We start from the raw sequence: 26,070 nt of genomic DNA on the forward strand, positions 1-26,070 counted from the left end.
AACTAAAGTCAAAAACGAGTTGAGCGCCAAAAAAAAGAGGAAAAAAGAATTTTGCGATTAAAACCGATAGGTAAATAAGTGGTTTGTGTAGGGTGGGGAGGTGCGCAATAAAGACGAACGAACGAAAATTCGAATAGATTTGACGGTAAGATATGCGGGGGCGGAATGGGAAATGGTTTTTTTCTTGATGATGGTCGGTGAAAATTTATGTGAAAATCTAAATTTAGTAAGTATTGGAATATCGACAGTATTAATAATAACTAGTTCAAAATAGCTTTCACGTATAGGAACTTTGAACTCGGTTATTTTGGCACTATAGGAGTAGTTTTAAAAAACTTTTCCCACTGGCCCTACTCCACTTTTAATTTATAGGGTTTGCACATTCCTTACAAGGGAAGCTAAAAATGGTAATACTTCGCAGATTGATATGACGTAGTGGTTTTTTATAAAATAGTATAACTGGGCTTCTCCTCAAAAAAAATTTAGCTGCCGCGGATCCGTTTCAGTAAAGTTATGACGTTTTAAAATTTCAATACTAAATTATATAAAAATTCACTGAAATTCCGAAACGTCATAACCTTGCTGAAACGGCTTCACGGTGGTTAAATTTTTTTGAAGAGAAGTGAAGCAAAAACCACTATGTCGTATCAAACTGCGGAGTACTATTTTTTAACTTTCCTTGTAAGGAATGTGTAAATCTTATGAACTAAACGTAATCTTTAAAAAATTGTTTCAACGTTCCGATAAGGTAAAGGTAAATTTTAAAGATACTTTGAACTAATTAAAAACTTTAAAATAAACTTTAAAAATATCTTTCTGCACAATTGATTTGTTTTTCGATATCAAAGCATTTGCCGAATTCCGAATCTCAATATTTCAACAGTACGAAAATATTTTTGGCAATCGTCGAATTTTCGAAAAGAATGTTCTATAACAAGCTAACCAAAGATTAACAAGCTTCATAGAAAATCAGCAAAGTTTGAAAAGCTAGAAAATTGCCGAAACTGTATCAGTAGTGTTTTCAAACAACATTTGAAACACACGTACATACACACATACTTCGGTTGTGATGATAGAAATAAGGGAGAGGCAAGAGGAGGCGATAACAATCGATTATCATTGATATGTACATCTATTTATCTGTTGGCATGTACTTTTAGAGAATCGGGACTTTTAGGAATAGTTGTTTAGAAATTGGAGCGAAATTGCAAAAAAAAACTGAGAAAAATCGTTCCAACTGAGGAGTCAGCGCGGTGATTCACCGTGTAAGGTGGGGTGAAAATGTACATGTGTGGGGGGGGGGGGGACTGAAATCATAAAAAACTGCAAAAAAAATTGGATGGGAATGTGAAATAGAAACGACTGTTTGGGAGAAATTTGCAGTCACAGTACTGTCTTCAAGTGAAAAATTGCTAGATTTACCGAATAGGGTAAAATAACTAGATTAGTACAGGTTAGGCTAATTTGTATGAAATGGAGATTTAGAAACATTTTCGTTTTTTTTTTAATTTTAACAGTAATCAATAGAAAATATAGATTTAAAATTGATTTTCCGTTTTTTTTTGGAAAAAAAACTGAATTTTCGTAGTTTTATGCAAAAAAATGTAGGAATTTATTCAAATTTTTAGCATTTTTCGATTTTTGTAGTCTGGAATATGAAATTTCATACGAAATTAGCTGAACTCGGTCAGATTTTCGAAAAAAAAATTATAAAAACATTTTTGTTCAAAAAAAAAGGTTTTAAATTAAAAATTAATAATTCTAGCTAAAATTTCGTTGAAAATTTAAAGGAACTTACCAATTAGAAACTTTGAAAAATTGTTTTTTTTTGTTGAAAATTAGTTTTAACAAAAATTTATTAACATTGTTGTTTTTTTTATTTACGCGATAGAATATTTGGAAAGGTTTTTTAACTTCAAATTTACATTTTTTTGGAAAAAATTTTTGGCGCGAAATTCAAGTTTCCATAATTTTGAAACATTTTTTATACAAAAAAATCAAGTTTTTTGAAAAAGTTTTGGTGCGAAATATAAAATTCAATGAGGATTTCAAACAAATATTGTCAAATTGAGTATTTACTACAAAACATTGTTTTTTACTCAGATTTAAAAAAATTAAAATTGTTCAATCAAATCCAACGTTCGTTTCTTTATTATTAAAAGCTTCAACAAAAAAAAACCTAAAAAATTTCTAAAAACCTATAACATTTGTCAAATTTCATACTTAATTCGAAACATACTGACTCACTAAGGAGAAAGACCGCCTAAAGAGCAAACAAGAGACAAGAGAGATAAGGAAATTCCCCGAATTATCATAATAAGCGGCACACACACGTGGAAGAGTTCACCATGGTGAATTGAAATCCGTTTCGAACGCGCGAGCGGAAAATGCGAATATAAAAATATAAAGCAAACCAGCGGAGACGGAGAGGTATAAGGAGTGTATGAATGTCCATAGAAAGGAATAGGTGACTCTCTCTCTCTCTCACACCTGTCCTCTGTCTCTCTCACTCTTTAACCCTAACTATCTGTCGTCTCTTCGCGCATTGCTCTCTCCCTCACTCTTTACCTGTCTGCGTGTCTCGTTCTCTGCGTACTGTATGGCCCCTAGACACACCGATTTCTCTGACTTTTTCTTTGTGACCGCCTTGGGGGGAAAAGGTGACTGTCTTGATCCTTTTCCTGCGCGCGTCGGGAGAGAGACTTTCAACAGCACGCACAAATTTTTCGCTCTTTTTTTTTTGAAAAGAGGACATGTATGGAAACAACAAAGCTCTCGAGATGATGATGGTTTTCGGAAATCTTGTATTTGGAGAATTTTTGTGCAAATTTCGTGAAAAAGTTGGAAACTTTGGATTTGAAAACTTTCGGGAAAAAACTAGATAAATTCTGAAAAACTAGGTGTCAGTGAAAAACTAGGTGACAAATTCTGAAAAACTAGGTGTCTCGATCTACGTACATCTACAAAAAATGCGGGAGAAGAAACGCAGAGTTCTCAACTGATTTTGCATGGCCATGCATTCATGGTTGAGAGCGTGTTGACGCCACATTTTTTTGGGCAAAAATTCCCCGCACTTTTTGTAGATCAAAACGTAATGGGGCAGCCTGACACCACGTGGGACTCTGGAAAAAATCCTCGAAATTCCACAAAGGAAACTAGTTTCTTTGGACTTAAACGACTTAAATGGAAAATTTAAACAAAAAAAAAAACGAGAATTTTTTTCTAGCTTTCTCTACACAAATTTATTTAAAAACTTGCATTACAAATCGGAAAAAAAAACTCAAAAAAGGGTAAAATGCCGATTTTTTATTTTTTTCCATGGTTGTTAGCGGTTTTCAATATTTTGTGATATTTTTTGGCCTAAAAATTTGATTTCCCCACGAAAAAATTCAAACAAAAGCGAATTTCGACCGAAAAAGCAAGGGGAACCTAAAGAAAATTTTAAAAATGAGCCCGTCAATAAATAGTCGGCTTTTACAATTTTTATGATTTTTTTATGAATTATTATTTTTATGATTTTTTTATGAATTATTATTTTTATGATTTTTTTATGAATTATTATTTTTATGATTTTTTTATGAATTATTATTTTTATGATTTTTTTATGAATTATTATTTTTCTGATTTTTATGAATTTTTATGATATTTTCTAGCGTTTTTAAAATGATTGTTGATATTTTTTCTAATTAAAAAATTAACTTTCCATCATAAAAGCTACAGATAATATCGAATTTGGGCCGAAACACAAAAAAAATTAAGAAAGAACAAAAAAAAGAAGAGTGAATTGCTTGTCAAATCTAGAACGTATTCTGCGTTGTCGGAGAATTTCAAAAAAATAGTTAAAAAAATATATTTTTATATAAAACATTTTTAAATTTAAATATTAAAATCGACAAAGTTGTAGGAATTCCGCTGAGTATCACAGATATTTGTATTTTTAGCTGAAAAAGGGTATATTTAAAAATTAAATCTTGCCAAAATTGTTTGATTTCTGAACCTTTTTACATTTTTTCTGGAAAAAGTCTAAAAATAGTTGAAAAATCAAAAACACGGTCATCAATCGTCGTTTAAAAAAGTTCTTCTCAATTTTTTCGCCCTTGCTTTCCCACTAAATCGTCTTCACCTGGTGATGGGGGGGGGGGGGGGGCGATCTTTCGCGAATTGACCTACTTTGTATGGGGGGATAAATCGTGGGAGGAGGGAAGGTATTTATTCGGAACCGCTCGGCAATTAATCAAACAGTTTGGGAATCGACAAATGTGTCACCAGAAAAGTTATTGTTATTATTGGTATTATTATTGTTATTATGAGGGTGATTTGCGTAAGCAAGCGAGAGGGAGAGAGACTCAGACATAAAAAGATAAACATTTTTAGCGTGAATCTAAACATTTGACTGGTTGAAAATGGTGGGAAATGGAGAAAAAGGAAAAAAGCACCCGATTTCAATATAGAACTTCGTACTGAATTATAGCGATTTGGCAGATAAATTGTTTAATCTTGTATGAAAAGTGATTACTATCGTCGTCCGAACCAGAAAAAGTAGAAGAATAAGGCGAAGAGGATTAGAAATGGGATGGTGCACAGAAGGCCCGCGTAGATGCTGAAAATTTTGAGTGAAAAAAGCCGCAAAAGCTTGAAAATTACAGTTTTTACTCACCTATAGGTATAGGAATTCTGTCGATGAATTTCGAAGTGATAGTCGGTTTGTAGAGCCTCCCGCTCCACGTCCTTTTGTCGACGTGGCATGCCTTAAAGCAGTAGTTCAGATATTCTCCATTTGCACTATGACTGGATAGAACGCAAACGGAAATTAAAGAGAAAAAATGTATTAGAAGCTATAAGGAGTAGAAATAAGAAACGAGAAGAGTGAGGGAAGTGAGCAACAGTTTCCGGTTAAAGAGAGCGGTATCAACAGATTAGAAAATAATTTTGAAGACGATAACATTTTTTTTTTCATATCTTCTCACTGAACTTAAAATTCAAGATTTTAGGGAAAAAAATTGTATAAATCTAACATTAATTGCTGATTAATTGTGGTGTAACGCATTAAATAGTTATTTGTTATAAGTATTGCATGCAAGACTACTAGAAGCTACTGAGACTACTGACAAGGAAAGGATTTCATTTTACCGCCAGGCTTTAAAACGAGACATGTGTCATTTGAAAGTGTTCCATAATGATAGGTCACTGCAAAATTCTAAGCGGCAAAGCTCTACTCTCAACCCCTCAAATTCCGTTCTGTAATTTTTTCGGCCTGTGGAATTGCTCCAAATGCTTTTTTTGCAAACTTTAAATTTTTTCAGAACATTTAAAAGTAGGTGAACATTCTGAAAAATTTTTGAAAATTTTTAATTTTTTTTAATCTGAAAATTATTGGACCGAGTGGAGTGAATAAAATTTCAGACTTTTCTTCAAAAAATTAAAATTTTCCAAAAATTTCCCAGAATGTGCGCCTACGAACAATGCCTTCTAACAATTCTGAAAAACATTAAAGCTTTCAAAAAAACATTTGGAGCAATTCTACAGGGCTCCAAAGTAGTGAAACAATACACTGGAATAATTTCAGATCAAAAGTTTCGGGGTGAGAATAGAGCTATGCCAATTAACATTTTGCAGTGACATATTCTTATGGAACAATTTCAAATGACTTGTGAGTTTTGAGCATTAATTTTAAGTTTTAAAATACCAGGTTTCACTAGACATTGTCATTGCTAATCAGCATGCAAAAAAATATATCACTAGTTGAAAAGTGCTAATTTTGAAAAAAAAACGTGTTTGGGTGCAATACTAATAGAGATTATGCGGTGTTAAAATGTTGGTTTACTACAATTAAAAGATGCACTTATTTTCCTGAATTACCTGAATCAATATATCAAAAATATGCAGCATACTAATGGAAAATATACGATGAAAAATTTTTCTGTTAAAAATGTTTCGTTGTTACTAATAGTAAATCCATAAATACATAACTATTTTTACATGATATCAACAACAAGTCAAATCTCTAAAACCGCCCAAAAAAGAGATTTCGCACCTACTCCCAAAAAAGTTAATTATGGAAAGTGCTCGCCGTAAAATATATGGAAGAAATTGTGGCTCAGAAGATGCGTAATCTCACGTCTCAAGCACTATTAAGGAATGATGAAGCATAGTTGAAACATATCAGCTTCGGAAATGGGGTTTTTGATCAGTTAGGTGACGGGGTATCTCCTGCGGGAAAAGTCTATAACTTTGGTTTATCATTATTATTATTGTATAAAAGGTCATATTAGTAAGATATTGATAGGGAATTACGGAAATAAATATTGTGTGAGAAAAAGCCAAATTATGGGCGGTGCTTGGACAAAAGATTTGTGAAATTTTGAGTTAGTCTTAAAAGTTTTTATGTACTGTGCAGTAGGCAGGAAAAAAACAAAAATGACGGGAAATTAAAAAAAATTCCATGAAAATAATTACGGTCATGTTCGAGGTATATACGGTGGGCGGCAATTGCTGTGGCAATTGCCGATTTGCCAAAAATGTTCGATTCCGGAAAATTGCCGGTTTGCCGATTTGCCGGATATCAGTTTTGCCAGAAATGCTAAGAGGAATTTCTTATAAGACGGACACACTTGAGCAGTGCCTTTTTGAAATTTTTTCCCGTTTTCTTCAGGTATTTTCATAGAATTTGCTTACTTTTCAAAATACATGTAGAAAATTCTGAAATTTCCAAAAAAATGTGCAAAACTACAATTTGCCGAAAATTTTCGGCCATTGCCGTTTTTCCGGAAAGTTCGGCAAATCGGCATTTTACCGGTTTGTCGATTTGCCAGAAATTCAGGCAATTTTGCCGATTTGCCGGAAAAATCGTTTGCCGCCTACACCTGGTACATTGTATAGCCAACATTTGTAATTTGAGAAAATTGATATGCGGCAATGCTAGGGTTACGGTCGCTAATGTTTCAATTTACTGTACTATGGGTATGGTAGAGGTACGGTAGGAGACCGATTGGATTACGGTGGGTTTCGTAGGAGTACCGTATGGCTACGGTAGGAGTACGGTAGGAGTATGCTATAGGTTCGTTGCAAAAAGCTGCTGAATTCAGATTTTGCAGTCGGAAAATTATCAAGAAATGTTAAAAGTCTGAGTTAACAGCTAAATTGTTGCAAATAATCTTATAAATTAACCAAAAACTGTCTGAAACCTCGATTTTCAAGCAAAAAACTTCATTAAAAATCCCTCTGAAATCCCAGGAACTAATCCGAATTTTTTTGTTTTTTGATGAATAAAAAACTAAATAAGTAAGTTAGGTTGGAGACTTTTTTTGAAAGAAAAACCTTTTCTCAGCGCATTTTCAAAGTCAAAAAGTGCTCAAAAATCGTATGGGGGATTAAATGAAAAAAAAGAAAGATGCTGAAATCCAAATCATAAGACACATGGAGATTAGGCGCATTTTGACTTGTTTTTTCATCATTTTGACTTGAAATATATTCTAGCAGCAGTTCTTAAAGCGAAAAGGTGTTACACTAGAAAAAAAAGAACAAGATTTCTCTATTTTCCATCTCTATAGAAACATGAGAGGACGGGTGCACTGGTGTAAATCCTGAGGAGGTATATTCATAAATTATTGAATGGGGGACACTTTTTTTTCTTGAATTTTTATGTTCGAATGGAGTTTGTTTTGATGAAAACACAAGATTTTCCTTGCTAGGCAGGCGTTGCAGGCAGGTAGGTAGGTAGGTAGGCGGGTAAGCATTAAAAGTAGGCAAGACGCCATTTTTGTGCCTGCTGTTTTTTTTTTTCGATAAAATAAAAATTTCGTTGGAACAAAAACTGAGAAATGAAGTGTAAAGTCAGAAGAGTTTTCAATTTTTTCGTGGGAAAACGTAGAAGGATGGATATGTACACAGGCACGGTAGATCACAGGAAAAAAATTTTTAAAAAATATTTGACGGAAAAAATTTTAAAGCCAAAAAATGGGCGGGACTGGGTTCTTTAAAAATCGAATTGAATTTTTAAACTTCGAAAGTCTGAATTTTTTTTGACAATTTTTTACAAAAAATGTAGTAGGCTAACTAAGCCAGAAAAATCTTAAAATTGGCTCCACCCATTTCTTGGCTTCAGTGAAAACAACCAATATTAAATACCGGTATCCTCGGCAACTCAAACTCCAAATTTTCTGAAAAAAAATAGCTGAGCCAAAAATCCGCTCGGATTTTCCCACTGAGCCTTCACACTCCTCCTTGTCGCGCAAAAGCGTGGAAAAATGTGGAGAACTGGAAAAGTAAAACAAATCAAAAACGGGCATCTGGTGTCGAAAAATGAATAAGTGAGTAGTAAGTGGGAGGGGAGCCGGAGAGCACAGGTGTGTGCTCGACGGAGCCCAGAAACGAAACTGAATTAATAATTTGAGACAGAGAGTTTGGGAAAAGTGAGAAACCAGATATTTGGATCAGTAAGTGGATCAGGAAGTTTTTGGAAGGTGGGTGTGTCTTCAGCTTGCCTCCCCAAATTTCTTCAAATCGGCCAGTAAATAGGATTTCGTGGTGAGCCTAATACAGTACCCCTATTAAAAAAAATCTATTTTTCTATAGTTCTATTTATTGATATCTTCAAGATGAACAGTCACACGTGGTGTCAAAATGCCCTGTATTGGTTTGATCTTTGAGAAATGTGGGAGAAGAGACACAGACTTTTCAACTGATTTTGCATGATTGGCAATGTGCTGACGTCACATTTTTCTGGGGGAAAAATCCCGCATTTTTTGTAGATCAAGCCGCGATGAGCCATCCTGACACCACGTGCAGTGATACAACCTTTCTAATTGTAAGTGAAATGATAGGGTGCTAAACTAAAGGGAGCAATACTAATAATATAAAAATTAAAATGAACATCTTGTAAGTTCCATAAATCAATTTCTCCACTAAAAAATCTCTGAAAAAGTTGAAAAATACACTACATTTCTCCCGTAATTGTAGAGGAAAAGAAATACACCTCCCCGGCAATTTTAAAATCAAGAAATCGCTGAAATATTCAAGGATGGCTAAGCAATTACACAGACAGACATATATTCTTCTTGTTGCAATACGGGAATGTGGAACAAGCACAAAAAGTATTACAGAACGGAAATGGGAATTAGATGGGCATTTGAAACCGGATGTGCCAAGTAGTTGTGTACAGAAGTCAGTTGGTTGGCCCGTATGGAGCATGGGAAAATCTGGAAAAAATGCGTTTTGTCATATGCTGATAGTTTTTTCAGAAACATTATAGTACCATTTGTTTGCAAATTTGAAAAAAAAAACACTCATACCGTATTTTTCTACTACTACAATTATTGTAATACTATTTTTCATTGATCTTTGCAAGCTTACTATCAGCACTAATGAAGAGTGCAAGTCTAATATGGCGGTAATAACAATAGAAGAAATACAGTTTTGGTTACCCTACACAAAAACAATTTAGTCTTTAAAAAATACCTTCTGTATTATCCTGAAGCATTCGGCGGCTCCAAATGATCCAAAGACGTCCATCAAAGTGGTCAGCTACAACTTATATTTCAACTGCAAATCTTAAGGGTTTTTCGACATCCTGCATTATTTTTCGACATGTTTTTTTATGGGGTTATTCAAGTAGTGTCGGAAAATTAAAAAGTGTAGAAAAATTACGTCACAACCTTATTCAAGTAGATAAAAACATGTATTTAAATACATTTGTGACGTCACAAATGTATTTAAATACATTTTGCTACATTACTTGAATAACCCCATTACCGATGAAAATCTATTTCACAACTTTTAAAAATTAAGTTATGTTTTTTCTTTCTGTTGAGATCGGGATAGAAATACAAGTCCAATGATATGGGAACATTTAATAGTGCGTTCAGGAAAAAGCTTTTTTTTTCTCTAATATCTACATTCTCTAATAGTTTTACATCTCGGTAGGTGTCCAAAAATTAGTATTACATGACTTACTGATAGATGGTATACGATGATTCTTCCAGGTGAGGTCCAACTGATCTTTCAACTACACATCTTAAGGGTTTCTCGGCATCCTGCAGCAGTCATCATTTTTCGTAATCTTTTTTTTTGACAGAGCCAAATTCTCAAAACAGAAGGAGAGCTATAGAAGTTGTATGCACTGTATGAGTGATTCCATCACAACCTAGCTCATATGGTCGAAGTGATTAACTATTTTTTACAAGCAAGTTTCACATTTCTGAATTGTTTCTTCATACCGGATACTGATAGTTTTATAAACAAACGAACTTAAATCTATCAATCAATCAAAAATGTATGAACCTATACCTTTTGAACGCTTAATATATTATCAAATTTAGAAAAAAAACTAACACATCAAATTTGACTGCGCGACAACAACATTTCCTGCGCTGGAATATCCATTTTTCGCGTCTCACGTGGTGTTAGGCTGTCCCATCACGGTTTGATCTACAAAAAATGCGGCAATTTTTCGCCCAAAAAAATGTGACGTCAGCACGTTCTTAGCCATACAAAATCAGTTGAGAACTCTGCGTCTCAACTCCCGCATTTTTTGGAGATCTACGTATATTCATCCAAAATGAGACACTTTTAAACCACGTGGTGTCTTCTCCGGATTCCAGCCGTTTTTATGACATGTGGTCTTGAGAGGGAAAATTTAATAAATTTTGATGTGTCAGTTAACTTTTTTCAACTTAATACTATAACTAAATCACCATAAATACCTCTTGTCCAGAGCAGTTTCGCTTTTTCCGCGCTTGAGTGTTTTCTTAACATTACGATTAAAAACTGAGTAAATACAAATTTATTGAAAGACAGCCGATAAACAAAACCAAAAAAAACTATGGCACTTGCACAAAAACAACAGTCTGTGTACTGTGTAGACATTGTATCTTCCCATATCCCCACAAACAGCTGCCCCATTCACCCTGTCTCCTCCTCCAGGTGTCACTCATCTTCCGCCACAAGACCGCTCGGGCGGTCATTTTTATTTTTACACCCTTTTTTTGTAAAAAATTTTGCACAAACGTTTTTGTTGAATTTTCAACTTTTTAATTTTTTACTGTTACATATGTTTATTAACGGTATTTTACTGGATTACTCTCTACATCTTCTATCGCTGATAACTATTGAACCATTAACTCTATAAAAAAGTTGTCAACTGACAAAATATTTAAAACTTTATGACCAACAATTTTTTTGTTTGAAAAAAATTTCCATCTGCAAAACTGACAATGTTATGTGCCTTTAAAGTGAGAAAACTTATTTTTTTCAAAATTTTTGGGGATTTTCAAATTTCCCTCATTTTTCATAGCGTCGTCCTGATAGAAGAATTTTGGTCGAATGTATACTTTTTGTAATTAAATTAAAAAATGTTCAGAACGGGGGACAAAATCAGGCAGAAGCCTTCCAAAAACCATGTTCCGCCCAATCAGGGAGGGGACCGGCCGGGGGAAATTAGATTTTCCACGAATTTGGATTTAAATTTAGAACTTTCTTCCTTTTTTTTTCTCTCTGACCGGTTGCTCAGGAATTTGTATGATTTCTAGTTGCTTGGTGCCCCCTATTATTCGTTTTTTTTTCGAATCGCAATTTGTTGTGTTCTCTCCGTTTTCTAATAAAACCAGGAGAAGAAGAGCCCCTGTTTCCATGAGCTCCCACTTCCTTCTCGAGAAAAAGCCTCTTGAAAAACCAATATTGACAGCTTGACCAGTTGATGAAGAAAGAAACTGAAAAATAAAATTGAATCCAGTTTTTACACAATGCCATTTCACTGTCTTCATTTCCGTCCCGATAGGTTTCGTGTAGGCACCATTTTTGAGACTTTACCGCAGCAGCGTGGCGCACACAGTTGATTTTCGGTTCGCGTATCATTCGTATACGTGTTCAATTCGCGTATAAATCATGTATCGCGAAACGAATATTTGAGTCACAAAAAAAATTCGTTGAAAATACGCGTAAACAAAAAAATGCGACCATTTTCGCGATACGCGAGTTTTTCTCGAATTAATCGGGAATAACCAAAGAGATAAATTCAAATCAATAAATTATTTTTTGTCTATTTTTTGTCCCTTTTTAAATGATTTTTCCGTTTTCCAAGTAATTTTTTTCTATTTTTATTCGATAATATTGTCAATAATGTATTCCTTCGCAAATTTATGCAGAAATAGTCGACATAATTAATGTTTTTTCGGCAAATTTTCCCGTTTCAATGGTTTCCAAGACAAAGGAACACATTTTCCGAGGATTCCTGCTAAATTAGTTAAGAAAATTAGAAAAATAGTTTCTAAATTATACAGTTCAAGAATATACATATATTATATCTTAAGCTTCAATGTAAGCTTCAATGTAGTAGTGACATTCTCACTAATTTTTGAAATTTAGGTTATTGTTACTTTTTTTGAAAGAAAAGAAAGTCAATTTATAGGTATTTCGTATTCTCAATAGAACTTCATTGAACATGCAAAACAACTTTTTAATGGAAATAAAAATACCATTTTGAAGATATGTTCAATAATTACTCGACTAAATTCAAATATTCTGATTGAAATTCAGAATTTCTTGCACTTCACTACAAAAAATAGACTAAAATTCCGAATAAGAGAAGTTAAATTTCTATTATAATATACTTTAAGCTAGTATAAGAATTAAGATTATTTTCCCATTTTTCCAAAGTACGGTACCGTAGGGCGTCTCGGACACGATCCAGATTCTTCGATTCCACAACGGCTCAAAACAGGTAAATCGTTTTTAATAATAATCACTGTTTCCAAGGTTTTCTGCGTTGTAGTAATGAGATCGCAAGGAGCATATGGTGTCAAAGTTTTTCAACGATGTTCTACTGGAGTCCTTCCAACGCAACATCTTCCTGGATTTCCCCGCCAACATGGAGAACTCAGGTCCAGGTATGTTCAGAGAAAATTCATAGAATGCACATCGTTCTCAAAAAATTTATTGAGCAAAAAAACAAAAAGTTTGCAATTAAATATCTTGAAAAAAAGTTAGAATAAAAAAATCCAAATTACAAGTTTTAAAATTTTTTCGAAATTTTTTTAACTTTTCAAAATTCGATTAGATGTTATAAAAAATGTAAAATTGGTTGATTTTTTTTAAAGTTTAGATGTTCTCAACACGATTTCAGACAAAAACCTGAGGTTTAGAAGAACTCATATATTCAAAAAACGCATTCACTTTGGATGCTTATATCTCCTCGAAAAAAAATTTTTATGGCTATGTGATCAACTACAAAGTTGTTTATCTTAATCTAAAGTACAACTTTGTAGTTGATCGTTTTTTATCAAAAAATTTGTTGGTTGAGATAAAGTTGTGTAAAGTTCGACACCTTCATGCTTGTATTTTCTACTTCTTTTTATCTTCATATCTCGACCACAAATTTTTTTGAGGAAAAACAATCAACTACAAAATTGTACTTTAGATTAAGATAAGCAACTTTGTAGTTGAACACTTTGTCATAAAAATTTTTTCCGCGAAGATAAAAGCATCCAAAGTGAAAGCGTTTTTTGAACTTAGGAGTTCTACTATACCTCAGGTTTTCGTTTGATCTCGTGTTCAGAACATCGAGACTGAAAAAACAATCAATTTCACAGTTGTCTATAACGTCTGATCAAATTATGAAAAGTTTTCAAAAAAAAAATTCGAAAAAATTTTAGAAAATTTTCATAAGGGGGGACCCTTTGGAATTTTTTTTCAAAAAAATCCAAAAAATCATTTTTTCTAAAGTTGTCAATTATTTATCAGATATTGTAGAAATATGTTCACTTGTTCGTTTCCATAAGTTTTCTTACCAAATGTGGTGCTTTCGAAAACTAAGAAACTGTAAAAACCTCTATTCATCCAACTGATCTACCTACTATGCAAGTTTTTCGAAGTCATGCCCCAGATCGGGCAAGCAAGATATCAAAAATTGTCAACTACAAACTTGTTTAAGTTGTTATGGAACATGTTTCATGTTTAATAGTTGTTTGCTTTCTGTGCAGAGTGCCGAGATATCATCAGTCAAAATCAGTGATATTTGACTCAATTAGGTGCTCCTATCTGTTCACCACATTTGGTAAGAAAACTTATGGAAACGAACAAGTGAACATATTTCTACAATATCTGATAAATAATTGACAACTTTAGAAAAATAATTTTTTGGATTTTTTTGAAAAAAAATCCAAAGGGCCCCCCCTTATGAAAATTTTCTAAAATTTTTTCGAATTTTTTTTTTGAAAACTTTTCATAATTTGATCAGACGTTATAGACAACTGTGAAATTGATTGTTTTTTTCAGTCTCGATGTTCTGAACACGAATTCAAACGAAAACCTGAGATATAGTAGAACTCCTAAGTTCAAAAAATGCTTTCACTTTGGATGCTTTTATCTCCGTGGAAAAAATTTTTATGACAAAGTGTTCAACTACAAAGTTGCTTATCTTAATTTAAAGTACAATTTTGTAGTTAAACGTTTTTCATGAAAAAAATTGGTGATCGAGATAAAGTTGTGTTAATTGCGGCAGCTTCATGCTTTTATTCTCTACTTCTTTTTCTGTTCCTATCTCGACCACCATTTTTTTTTGTAAAAAATGATCAACTATAAAGATGTACTTTAGATTAAGATAAACAACTTTGTAGTTGATCGCTTTGTGATAAAAAAATTTTTCACAGAGATATACGCATCCAAAGTGAATGCGTACATTGAACTTTGCGGTTCGACTATACCTCAGGGTTTTGCCTGAAATTGTGTTCAGAACATTCAAACTAAGAAAAACGATCAACTTTACATTTTTCTAATACATCTGACCAAGTTTTGAGTAGTTAGAACAAATTTTGAAAAAAAGTCCAAAGGGTTAAATTTTTCAATTTTTTTTTAGAAATTTTTAGAAATTTTTTTGAAAACTTATCGAAAAATGTTTATATTTTGCACAAATGTGCCAAATTTTTTGTTTCTTCATTTTGGATAACCAGGACACAATTTCAGATAACAAATTGAGGTACAGAAACAGTATGTTCCAAAAAGGAGCATATTTCGGAATCCTATATCTCCGCGGAGAAAAATTTTATGCTTTAGCGAAGAACTTACAAATTGTTTGGCTTGAAGTGAAGAACAACTTTTTAGTAAGATTTTTTTTCACAAAAAATTGGGGACCGAGATATAAACGTAGAAAAATCATGAACATACGAGCCACTTTGAACCAACTTTTATCTCGGCTCCCAATTTTTTTGGTGAAAAACGTCTAACTAAAATTGTATTTTTTACTTCAAGGCAAACAATTGTCTAGTTTTTCGCTATTGCATGCTATTTTTCTCCACGGAGATATACGCTCCCAAAGTGAGCTCATTTTTCGAGTTTAATATTCCTACCGTACCTGAATTTTTCATCTGGAATTGTGTTGTGAGCATATCGATCAAAAAAACTACCAACTTTTATCTTTTGATAAATATCTAATCATGTTTTCGAGACAAAAAATTTTTCAAATTTTTTTCCAAAAAAAATCGAATAGTTTTTTTTTCGAAAAATTCCCAAACTTTTAGACAAATTATGTAGAAAATAAATTTTTCTTCTGTCGACGGTCATCGAAGCGATCCAATCGTTTTGTGAAGTTGTTGTACTCCTGTAATCAACATTTTTCGAATGACATAATCATTTTTATGGAAAAACGAAGAAATCTCGGTTTTTAGTAGTATTTGAACAAATTGAAAATGTTAAGATTAATTTTTAGGGTTTTTTAAAGAAAAAGTTCGAGAAAAAGAAACGAAAACTTGAGTTCCAAAATTCGAATACTCTATTAAAAATGCTTATGTTCCTAAAATTTTGACATAGGCGCTAGTGATGTTCCAAAAACCTTTAAGCTGGCCGTCAGCCGTTTTTTTTGCAGTGCTCAAAATTCATATTTACCAAGCTCTCATGAGCTTTCGGAAAAGTTCTTCCACAATTCACCGGTGGTTGCAACTTCGATATATTATCAAAAAATATAAATCGCATGGCCACGTGGTTTTTTGTTTATATATATTTTTCATTTACGCTCCTCCCATGTGTTACCTTTAGTTCAATTTTTAAATTCTATTTTATAATAAAATTGCAGGAGGAGCGTAAATAAAAAATAATTAAAAAACAAAAGCCACGTGGCCGTTGCGATTTATATTTTTTGATAATAATAAGATAAAATATGAACTAATTCGATGCAATTTTATAGTTCTTCAAAAATATTCAAAGTTATTTTTTTTTCGAAAAATTTCGATCATAGTTCAAATAATTTATGCAAAAAATTTTGTTGTTGGTAAGATTTAAGCTCAAAGTTTCAATATTTTTTCTGGAAAAAACATACCGGTTCATCAAGTTGGTAGAAGAATTTCTGCTGTCCTTGGTGATCCACAGATTCCGAATCGCCTACTCCTGAAAATATGGTTGCATGAAAAGCTTGAAAGCACTTTTTTTCCAAATTCCTCTATAGAAATTTCCAAGAACTCCCGAGTCAAGTTTTTGGCGATTAAGCTAAAAGATAAATAACTTTCCGAAAAAAATCTTAAAATTCAACATTTTTCCTCGTCCACCACAGGGGTGGGCATTTCTTGATTTTTGAATTCCTTTATTGCATGACATTTCGTCTTTCTTTGATTTTTTTAAAAAAGCAATAAAAAAATATTTCTCATTAAAATTCAGCTAGAAAAACAGTTTTCCGAAGTTTTTGGAACAATTTTGCGTAATATTTTTTAAAATCATTTTTGATGTTTGAAAACTCAAAAAAAGGGAAATAAGAAATTTAAAGTTTTAGAAACAAGATATTTTAGAAACAAGATACCATCAATGTTTAGAATAAAACGAAAAATTCACTACGTTTTTGCTCAAAATTATCAATTTTGTCGAAAAATAAAACAATTTCTTCACTTTTTAATTGGCTTTTCATGATTTCTTGGTTCCCCGACTTTGAAAACTTAATTCGAAGATGAAAAAGTGATTTCCCGCATGGAATTCTTAATATAAGAATTAGTTTTTAAGTTTAAAATTAAAAATTTTTTGTTACAGGCGATGAGACCCGGAAACGCATGAGATTGGAGCTCCAGAAGGAAATCTGCGGAAAAACTTTTCAAGTGAGCTTTTCTTTTAATTTAAAAATTTTTTAAGCAAAAAAAAACTTACAAATCATGACGACATCGTTTCTTCATCTTCTCCCGAATCCTTCAAACCTATAAAAATGAACGGCGGAGAGAACCTCGAGTTCTTGAAGCCAAACTAACTGCGAAACCTCCATTCGTTTCCTTTTTCCTGAATTAATGAAATTTTATATCGATTTAAAGGAGTTACGTAATTCATTGAGAAAAAACAATTGAACCACAGCTTTAAGACAAAAAACAAAAAAGAGAAACAAATACATTTATTTCGAAGAAAATTTTGTCTGCGCTCTGACGTCGCAGTGTTTGAGTACTTGCGCACCGTAGTTTCTTTCTTTCGAGAATTAAATAATTAATTATTGAAACAAATCGTTTGTGCCTATTATTGGGAAAATTTATGTAGAAAATATCAGGAAAAACGGAACGAAGAAATATTTGATTCAATTTAAAAGTAGAATTATAACATTTCATAATCCAAATCTAAAAATTTTGAATGAAAAAAATATGTTAAAATAAATTTCTGAGGGATTATTGGAAAATTACTTGCAGGAATCAACTTCGATCGAAATCAACTTCGAGGAAATTTTCGGGAGGTGTTTGATGACCAGCGGCCGAGCAAGACTATAATTTTATCGATTTCATCCTTTTTTGTACATTATTAGCAATTTTAATTGTTATTTTCATGTTTCTTAACTGTATTTTATTATATTTGTTTAAAAAATAAATTCCTATTTGAAGTGCAGTTCAAAAACTAAATTCGGTATTCATGAATAATTTCCTCGATATTTCAGATTTATTCGCGAATTCCGAACAAATTATCGGAAAATACATCAATTATACGTTATTTGTACACGAATCCCGAAAAAATCCTTCGGTATACGCGATTTATTCGCGAATTGTACATGAGTGTTCGGGATACGCGTGTAACACACGTACAATACACATGTTAGCGGGTACTCAAATAATGAGCGCGCGAAGAATTTTTTAACGAATAATACGTGAACCGCAAATCAACTGTGGCAGTGGAAGCGTGCTGGGCCCATAACCCAGAGGTCGGTGGATCGAAACCACTCGCTGCTAGAAGATTTTTTGTACTTTTTTGGTAAATTTGAAGCAAAAAAAAATACATTTTGGAGCAAATGCATCTCTCAAGAAAATTCCCGGGTTCTCAAATTTGAGATTTATTTTCCAAAAAAAGTTAATAAATATTGAACCGAAATTTCCAAAGTTCGATTTTTGCAGTAAGTTCAGAAAAAAGTTGAAATTCGCGGTTTTTTTCTGCAGAAAATTTAGAAAAAATTGAATTTCGCACTATTTTTCGAAACACCGAAAAAAACAATTTTATCTAGAAAAAAATTATTTCTTTAATTAAATACTTCAAAACTTTTTTTTTCAACATTGAAAATCCAGGAAAAATGTAGAAGGTTTCGCGCAGGTTCTGTAGATCAAATTGTTAGTGGCGGGATATCGGAGTGTCGTTGAAACTCGACCAACCTCGAGAGACGAGAGACAAGTATTACTATTATTAATCTAAAATTGAAAAAAAAAAACAACAAGCTATCATCATTGAGAGCAATTTCCTGCTCATCAAGTCATAATCAACACAAAAAAGGGGTCAGAAGTAAACAAGAAGATGCGCTGCACATCCGTATTTCCTCCACGAAACACTTTCCGCATTCTCGATTACATATTCGCACATATATCGGAAGACGACGTGGTTGAAGCCGAAGAGGTGGCAAAAAGTATCAGAGCTCTCTCCGTCTCTCTGTGTGCACTCCAGTTTCTTGTGCTTCATCACTACTATCTCGTACTTATGATGAGACTCTCTCTCTCTCTCTCTCTCTCTCTCTCTCTCTCTCTCTCTCTCTCTCTCTTTTCTTTTTTTTCATGGCTCTTCCAATTATAGACACTTTGGCTTCATGGTTTTATATGGACACCTTAAGATTTTTGGTGCAAAACTGTTTTTTGCTGGAATTTTTAATATTTTTTCTCGTGATAATTTTGTACTGTCTTGGAAAATCCTGTTGAGAGAAAAAATATGAAAACTGAAATGTTTGTATGAATCTCCAGGATTTCGGAATTTCATTCTATTTTTATGTCTTATGAGTTTTTGAAAACTTACAGTACAATTTTATTATTAAAGTTAATTCAGAAAGAACATAGCGCCTAAGATTTTTTTAGGAATTTTTTTTGTGAAAGAACTACAGTTTATATTATTTTCAATTAAAAATTACAAATTTTGGTGCAAAAATTTTGTGAAACAAATTTTGAAGACGGTTTTTGACTAATGACAAAAATGTCAGATTTTTTCGATCAAAATTTTTGTTTCAAAACACAAAACACTTTATGACCTACGTAATTTTTTTTTGAAATTTTTCACGAATACATATTATATTTTTCATCACTTAAATCCTCGATCCTAGTATATCCTGACATACATTTTATATTTAATATGATCAGTTTTATTGATGCTAATTTTTTGGATATATAATATTTTAGAGAAACAAATTTGTTCGAAATTTTTCCGCATAACAATATTTTTTCAGATTTGTTTTAAATTTCTAGAATTTTTTTGTGAAGTAACAACTAAAATATCTAAAACTAACAAATTCTATTATTTTCTCAATCAGATATTGGCAATACAAACATTATTTGGGAACTTATAATAAAAATAATCTGAGAAAACATTTTTAAACCGATGTTTTCAGTTTTTTTTTAACTAAAAAATCTGAAAAATAATAATAAAAATCAGAAAAAAACCGCATTTCCTATGCAGGTAGGCCTTTTATTTTCTGGCCGAATTTTAAAAATGGTTCTCAAAAATCAAAAATAGACTTTTTTGAAAACATCTCAAACAGTTCCCAAGGTCACGAAGTTTCTGTGTACCACCACTTTTATGCTCCTTAAATTTTGATGCTCTATCTCTCTGTGTATTTTGATGTGCACGCGGAAAACTCTCAAAAATTGGAGGTTGAAAAGGCGAAAAGCAGGGTCAAAACATTGCCCCGAGGCGAAACAATGAGTACCTCATTCTCTCTTGTTGCTTTCTTCATATTCCTGCTTTAGGAGCACTTGGAGCACACACACGACTTGCCATTTATTATTATTTTTTCTCTGTATTATTATTTTCCTTGCCGGACGAGCAACTCTTCATTTTGTTCCTGTGTTTTCCGGTTTTTTCTCTTTTTTTCCAATTTTTTTCCATATTTTTCAAACTCAAAACTCCAGTCGCTCAACAATTACCGCCGCCTTCCTTTTTTTCCCAGTCGGGGTTTTTTTTACTGAGCCATTTTCTGCTCAAACGGAGCATCAATTATTCATCCCCGGTGCACTTTGCACCAAAATTTGAACCAGACTAAGCCACGCCCTTTTTTGGTGGGCGGCGTCTGAATTCTCAAATAAATTTTGTTAAGGAGCCCTGATAATAAAACATTTTGAAAATAACCATTTTGTGGGCGGAGCCTAGCTATCTAATTTTTCAGAGAAATATCTTTTTTTCACCAAGAGATTGCTTTAGCCAAAACTTTCGAACGGATACACTTTTTGGCCAAGCTTGCAAACTCCGCCCCTTCCAGTGGGCGTCGTTCTCAAAATAAACCTTTCAAAAAATATATATTCGAAATTATAAGTACATAATTATGCGAAGTTAACTTTGTTTTCACTCTGAACAAACTTGTTCATACTGTAGGCGGAGCTTAATATCCATTTTGTGGGCGGAGTTTATTGGCCAGTTTTCGGACAATATTTCCAGTTTGTACTCTAGAAATAAACTTTCAACTTTTCGACTACTTTTTGAGAAATCATCAATTTCCAATTATGTATTGTCTGTTTTGTGGGAAGAGCTTCACAACTATTTTTTGGGCGTGGCCTAATATTAAGCCTAAAATTTCCTTTTTTCTGTAATTTTCCCCGAGCTCGGTGAGCAAAAACATAGCACCAATAGAAAAGATTTCAAGTTATTTCAAATTTTGCGATAGGAGCTTCACAACCATTTTCTGGGCGGAGCCTAATATTCAGCCCCAAATTTCCTAATTTTCTTGCAACTTTCTTTCCGGGCTCTGCCAGCAAAAGACGAAACCAAAACCAGAAGTGAAGCTCATTTTGTTGGGGGCTCTTAATCTCTTGTAAATCCTATGACCATGAGCAGTTTGACGTGAATGATATGAGAAGCTGATTACTATCGGATTTAAGTGCTCCGGCCTCGGCAGGGGAGAGAGCAAGAGCCGAACCTTTTTGGGGAAGTTTGTTGGGAGGCGGTGTCAAATTTCAGGGGTATTGGGGACCCCAACAAGGGGGAGGGTAAGTGTTTTGCACCTAATGGTCGAAAATTGAAATTTTTGGGAACTTCCTAGAAAATTTAAGTTAAAAAAGGTTTTAGAAACTATAGAGAAAGAAGCTGAAAGCCAAGAAGTGGGCGGGGGCAATTTTTAAAAAATATTTTTTTGTTAGACTTATTTAGTGTAGTTTGGTCAAGTCTCATTTTATTTTTTTTGATCTACCAAAATAGGCTCCGCCCATTTATTGGCACCTTCTTCCAAACTTGAATTTTTGAGCCAATTTTTTTTTTCGAAAATGTTTTCCAGAAACAAAATATATGAAAATTTTCTCACGATTCACATTTTTCTGAACTTAAGACCTTTTTCAGAGTGCAAAAAATCAAGATAAAGCTTGAAAAGTGCGCACTTTTGTTTTCTTGGTTTTCTTTTCTTCTGCCCCATAAGGATTAATTTAGCACAAATCAGGAGTTTTTGTCATTTTTTCATCTTTCACATCAAATTTGGTGTCAAAAGTTTGAAGCTTATTAAAGTTTGAAGTGGGCGTGCTCAACTCGGCCCCGCCCACAAAAGGGGCGGGGTTTATGACATCATAATTGATAAAATAATTTATTAATTTACATAGGATTTTGAAAAATTAAACACAGTTTTCAAATCAAATTTTCGAAAAATTAAAATTATGATCCATATTTCGTTTTGCAGAAAAAGTGGGCGGAGCCTAAATCATCCTAAAAAAATGTTGAAGATAACGGTTTTTAGAAAAATATTTTACAAAAAAGTTTGTGGAAAAAACTCGACTTTTTTTCGAATTTTCAAAATTTACAAAAATAATTTCCAGACAGTTTTTTTTTTGAATTCAACCCCCTTTTTTACCAATTCTTATTAAATAAACAAAGCATATCCAACCCAAATCACCCGTCCAAGCCTCACGCGGAAGCCCACCGGGTCAACTGTTCCTCCTCATGTCCACCCCCACACGCCTGTTGGCTCCAAACCTTTTTTTTTGTTTTTTCTAATTGCTCAATGATCAGATTTTGATTTTTCAGATTGAAAATAAACTTTTATAATTATTAGATTTTTGGTTCAATAACTTCTTTTTTCCTTAAAAAAATTAGATCCTAGGACTCCCTGCAGCGTCCTAATTTCCTCGGTCGCCGAACAGTTTTCTAGGCCACCAATGACGTCACACCTGTTTTCAATTCAGGCCACCGAACTCCAAAAACCCTGTATGACGTCAATCCACGGGAGCTATTAGATGGCCGGCATATTTTCTAGGCCATCTGTGACGTCACCCCTTTTTCTTCTTCCACGAGTTTTCTCCACCATTTCTCTTCCAAAAATGGCTCAAGATCACCGAAACCAAACTAGATGCTCCCAGAACATGACCATTAAAATATTGGATGAAAAGTCCAAAAAGTGGTACAAACTCTCTTATTGGTCCCCGGGGACAAATTGTTCGTCATCGTTTCCGCTGACACCTGTCCGCTTCTTTGTCTTTTCTCTATCCCAACTCCGTCCTAAACACCAGTAACTTTTAAACTGATCAAGAGTCCATTTTGACGTCGTTTTTTTTTTTGGAATCCGGATGTTTCTGATTCGACCTCCTATTTTTCGCTTCACACATGTGTTTCGGTTCAAAAATAATGGGTGCTCCCCGGCGTCGGGGGCTCCCGGAGCTCCCGGAGCTCCACGACAACAACAATGACTTAATTTTTCTTTTTTTTCAAAAAAGAATTTTCAAATTAGTTGGAAAATTACTTTATTTTTCAAAATACTTTAAAAAAAGGGGTATAAGCCACGCTCATATTTCTGGGTAGGGATTAAGAAAATATCAGATTTGGAGTCAAAAGTTTGAAGCTTATAAAGTGGGCGTGCTCAACTAGGCCCAAGTTTTCGAGGTTTTTTTTTCGAAAAATTTAAAAAGCCACGCCAATTTCAAGGCCGGAGTCAATTTTTTCAATTGAAAAAAGTGGTAGATTAAGCTCCGCCCCTTTCTTGCCTTCAACTTTTGCAATATTTTCTGAAAATATGCGTTTCCCATCAATAAATGTCCAGAATGAAAAGGGCGGGACACCGCAAGCCACGCCCACTTTTTTGGGCGAGTTTTCTTTGTGAAAAACGTAGAGGGATAAGCTCCGCCCCTATTCGAAAAATATATTTAAAATTTATCCAGTTTTTTTCCGGAAATTTATTAATTTAAAAACACTGCCTTGGAAATTTCCTCTTGTTGTTTAACTGATTTTTAAAAAAATTTTGAAATCCCTTTTGGCCACGCCCACATATTGGCAAATTTTTATTAATTTATGAGACTATGAGGTTTTACGAAAAAAATTTAAAGTTACGGAAAATAAAGAAAAAATTGTTTTTTTTTAATTAAAAAAAAACAACTTCACTTTTGAGAATGTTCTTAATTTTGAAACTGATTTTTTCCAAATTCTTGAAAGTTACCACTGGAAATTGAAATTTGTGTCATGGGTGTACAGCTAATTTGCCAAATTCGTCGTGCTCGGCAGGTATTAAGATTTACCGCACACCCCTGATTTGGACGGTTTTCAGGACAAAAATTAAAACATTCCAAGTTGCCGATTTTCACCGCTCGGCAACCAGCATTTCCGCAAGAAAAAATACCTATCAAAGCTCTATTTCAAGCACACACATATACAATTGCGTGTAACCGACGCCAAAAAAAAGCACCACACCGAACAAAATTTAATTATTTCACCGCCCCCCGCCCGCTCCTCGCCCTGGAGCTCGTCGCACTCTTCTTCCCCTCTCTCCTGGCGGCTCCTAGTTAAGAGAAGCCAAGTTTGTCTTCTTTTTTTGTTACTTCTACTTTCCTTATATGTTTCCTTGTTACGTCGGTTTTTGAATACTCTTGTTTTTTTTTTTTGCAAAACACCATTTTACAACAAAAAATTTCGAAAAAAAGTTTTTTCTCAAAATCTTTTAAATTTTTTTTTGCAATACTAATGATAAAATTTTAAACAGAACACAACACATTTTTTCACCAAGAATATATCTGATCAATGAGCATATTAGCTTTCAGCTTCTGCCTGATAAGCTTCTCCTCCTTCTGCTAAGAAATTTTCGTGGGATTTTTTTGTTGGATTTCACATGATACCTTCCCTAATCAAATTACTATTATTAGGATTTTCTTTTCATTTTTCTATATTTTTTTCCAAGAAACATATATGAATAGTTTCTAATTGAAAAGAAGGTGTAAACGAAAAAACACTTTTTTTTTGGAAAAAGTTTGTGCGAGAACCATAAAATCGTAAGTTAAACTATACTAGGTGTTTAAAAAAATGAAAATTTTTGCCAAAAAATGTTCAAATTAGTTTTAAAAAAGTTAAAACTTATTTTTTACATAAATTATTGAATTTTTTTAAATTTAATTTTTTTCGAATAACTAGGTATTTGCCTAGAAATGCTAAATGTTTTTTTTTCTTCTGAAAACTAAAAGTTTTTCAAAAAAAAAACAAATTTTTCTTAAGGTTTAAATTTTTAAAATATAATTTTTAAGATTAAAAGGTTCTTCAAAATTAATTTTTTTGCCAAAAAAATTTGTTTTTACTATAAAAAAGACAGTTTTTAATTTCGCGCCAAGATTTATCACAAGTTTTTATAGAAAACAATGCTGGAAAACTGAATTGCCGCCGAATTTTAGTCCCTTCAATAAATTTTTCAGGTAATATTTTCGGATTTTTGCAGAAAAATTGAATTGTGCATATGTAAACAGTTAATTTTTCAAATTTTCAAATTTTCAAATTGAAATATTTAAATTACTTCCATTTGAAAACTTATAATTTTGACATCAAAATCATATTGGCAGCTTCAAGTATGATAAATCTTAGCATGTTATTATTATGTCAGATTTCAAAAAAAAAACATAAATGAGGTGCTTCTTCTAGCCTTGCTTTATCTAATTTATTTCTTGTTATTTAAGTCATCACACACATACACACATCGTTAAAAAACCCTCTCCTTTCCCTTACAATAATATGTAAAACCCAAAAAAAGAGCCCCCGGAGCACACAAAAACACACACAAAAAAGACCCCAATAATTTGGCCAATTTCGTCTTATTGCCTCCGCAATTTTGCTTCTCAAAATTCTAGTGCTCCGGCTCCGGAGCAGCACCTCTTTTCTTTTTCTTTCTAATTACGCACTGCTATCTGATCGACGGACCCTCTTGCGACGGGGTTTTTTTTCGCCATTTAAACCCAAAATTTCACGCTTTTCCTAGTGTGTCACCTCCCTCTTTTGTTTCAACTATTGACCTCATGGACCTATTTTCTTCAAGCAGCTCTCTTCAAACTGTCATAACTCAGCTGACTTTAAATATTTTAAAATTTGACAACTAACAAAATATTGAAAAATTTACTAGTAATATTTTGTTAGTTGTCACTTTTTTCATAATTCAAAAACTCGCGGAGGTATTCCTAGGTGAAGGTAAAACTCCGTTGATTTTTAATTAAAAAAAAATTGTCACCGATCAAATATTGACAATTTTTCAACTAATTTTGAACCAAGTTCACATATTACTAAACATTTCAACAAGATTTTTAAAATTCTGCCTAATTCGTTCAAATTCCTTAATAATTTTACAATTTCAATTTTTTTTTTTCCGAGAAATACAGAACCACATAACAAATATTTGTATGCTAATAATGGGAGTTGTACTACCCATTTTTTATATTTACTTACTCC

General features: G+C 33.0%; 3 protein-coding genes, 2 non-coding genes and 1 pseudogene across 6 annotated transcripts; 3 read left to right on the plus strand and 3 right to left on the minus strand.

Moving 5' to 3' along the window:
* Window positions 1-3,839: 3,839 nt before the first annotated feature.
* Window positions 3,840-4,754, minus strand: T05C7.4 (DUF3899 domain-containing protein). The gene is made up of 3 exons (NM_001307724.3): window positions 4,658-4,754; window positions 4,462-4,600; window positions 3,840-3,941 (listed from the first exon to the last, which is right to left on the minus strand). Exons 1-2 carry the CDS (start codon window positions 4,744-4,746, stop codon window positions 4,516-4,518), a joined length of 174 nt encoding a protein of 57 aa, NP_001294653.1. The 5' UTR covers window positions 4,747-4,754; the 3' UTR covers window positions 3,840-3,941; window positions 4,462-4,515.
* A 3,809-nt stretch (window positions 4,755-8,563) lies between these two features.
* Window positions 8,564-10,033, minus strand: T05C7.5 (uncharacterized protein). The gene is made up of 3 exons (NM_001307725.2): window positions 9,952-10,033; window positions 9,457-9,540; window positions 8,564-9,197 (listed from the first exon to the last, which is right to left on the minus strand). Exons 2-3 carry the CDS (start codon window positions 9,508-9,510, stop codon window positions 9,096-9,098), a joined length of 156 nt encoding a protein of 51 aa, NP_001294654.1. The 5' UTR covers window positions 9,511-9,540; window positions 9,952-10,033; the 3' UTR covers window positions 8,564-9,095.
* 21ur-12280 lies at window positions 9,806-9,826 on the plus strand. The gene has a single exon (NR_052854.1).
* Window positions 10,034-12,862: 2,829 nt separating the features above from the next.
* T05C7.7 (uncharacterized protein) lies at window positions 12,863-17,099 on the plus strand (the record flags this gene model as incomplete). The annotated part of the gene is made up of 2 exons (NM_001307726.1): window positions 12,863-12,881; window positions 17,002-17,099. 2 exons carry the CDS (start codon window positions 12,863-12,865, stop codon window positions 17,097-17,099), a joined length of 117 nt encoding a protein of 38 aa, NP_001294655.1.
* Window positions 15,515-17,243, minus strand: T05C7.6 (annotated as a pseudogene). The gene is made up of 3 exons: window positions 17,116-17,243; window positions 16,304-16,371; window positions 15,515-15,589 (listed from the first exon to the last, which is right to left on the minus strand). Coding segments are annotated over exons 1-3 (271 nt in total).
* An 853-nt stretch (window positions 17,244-18,096) lies between these two features.
* On the plus strand, window positions 18,097-18,167 carry T05C7.t1. Its single transcript has one exon. It is a non-coding gene; the product is annotated as a tRNA-Met (tRNA).
* Window positions 18,168-26,070: the final 7,903 nt, after the last annotated feature.

Source organism: Caenorhabditis elegans, chromosome IV (assembly GCF_000002985.6).
Source record: "Caenorhabditis elegans chromosome IV".
NCBI lineage: Eukaryota > Metazoa > Nematoda > Chromadorea > Rhabditida > Rhabditidae > Caenorhabditis > Caenorhabditis elegans.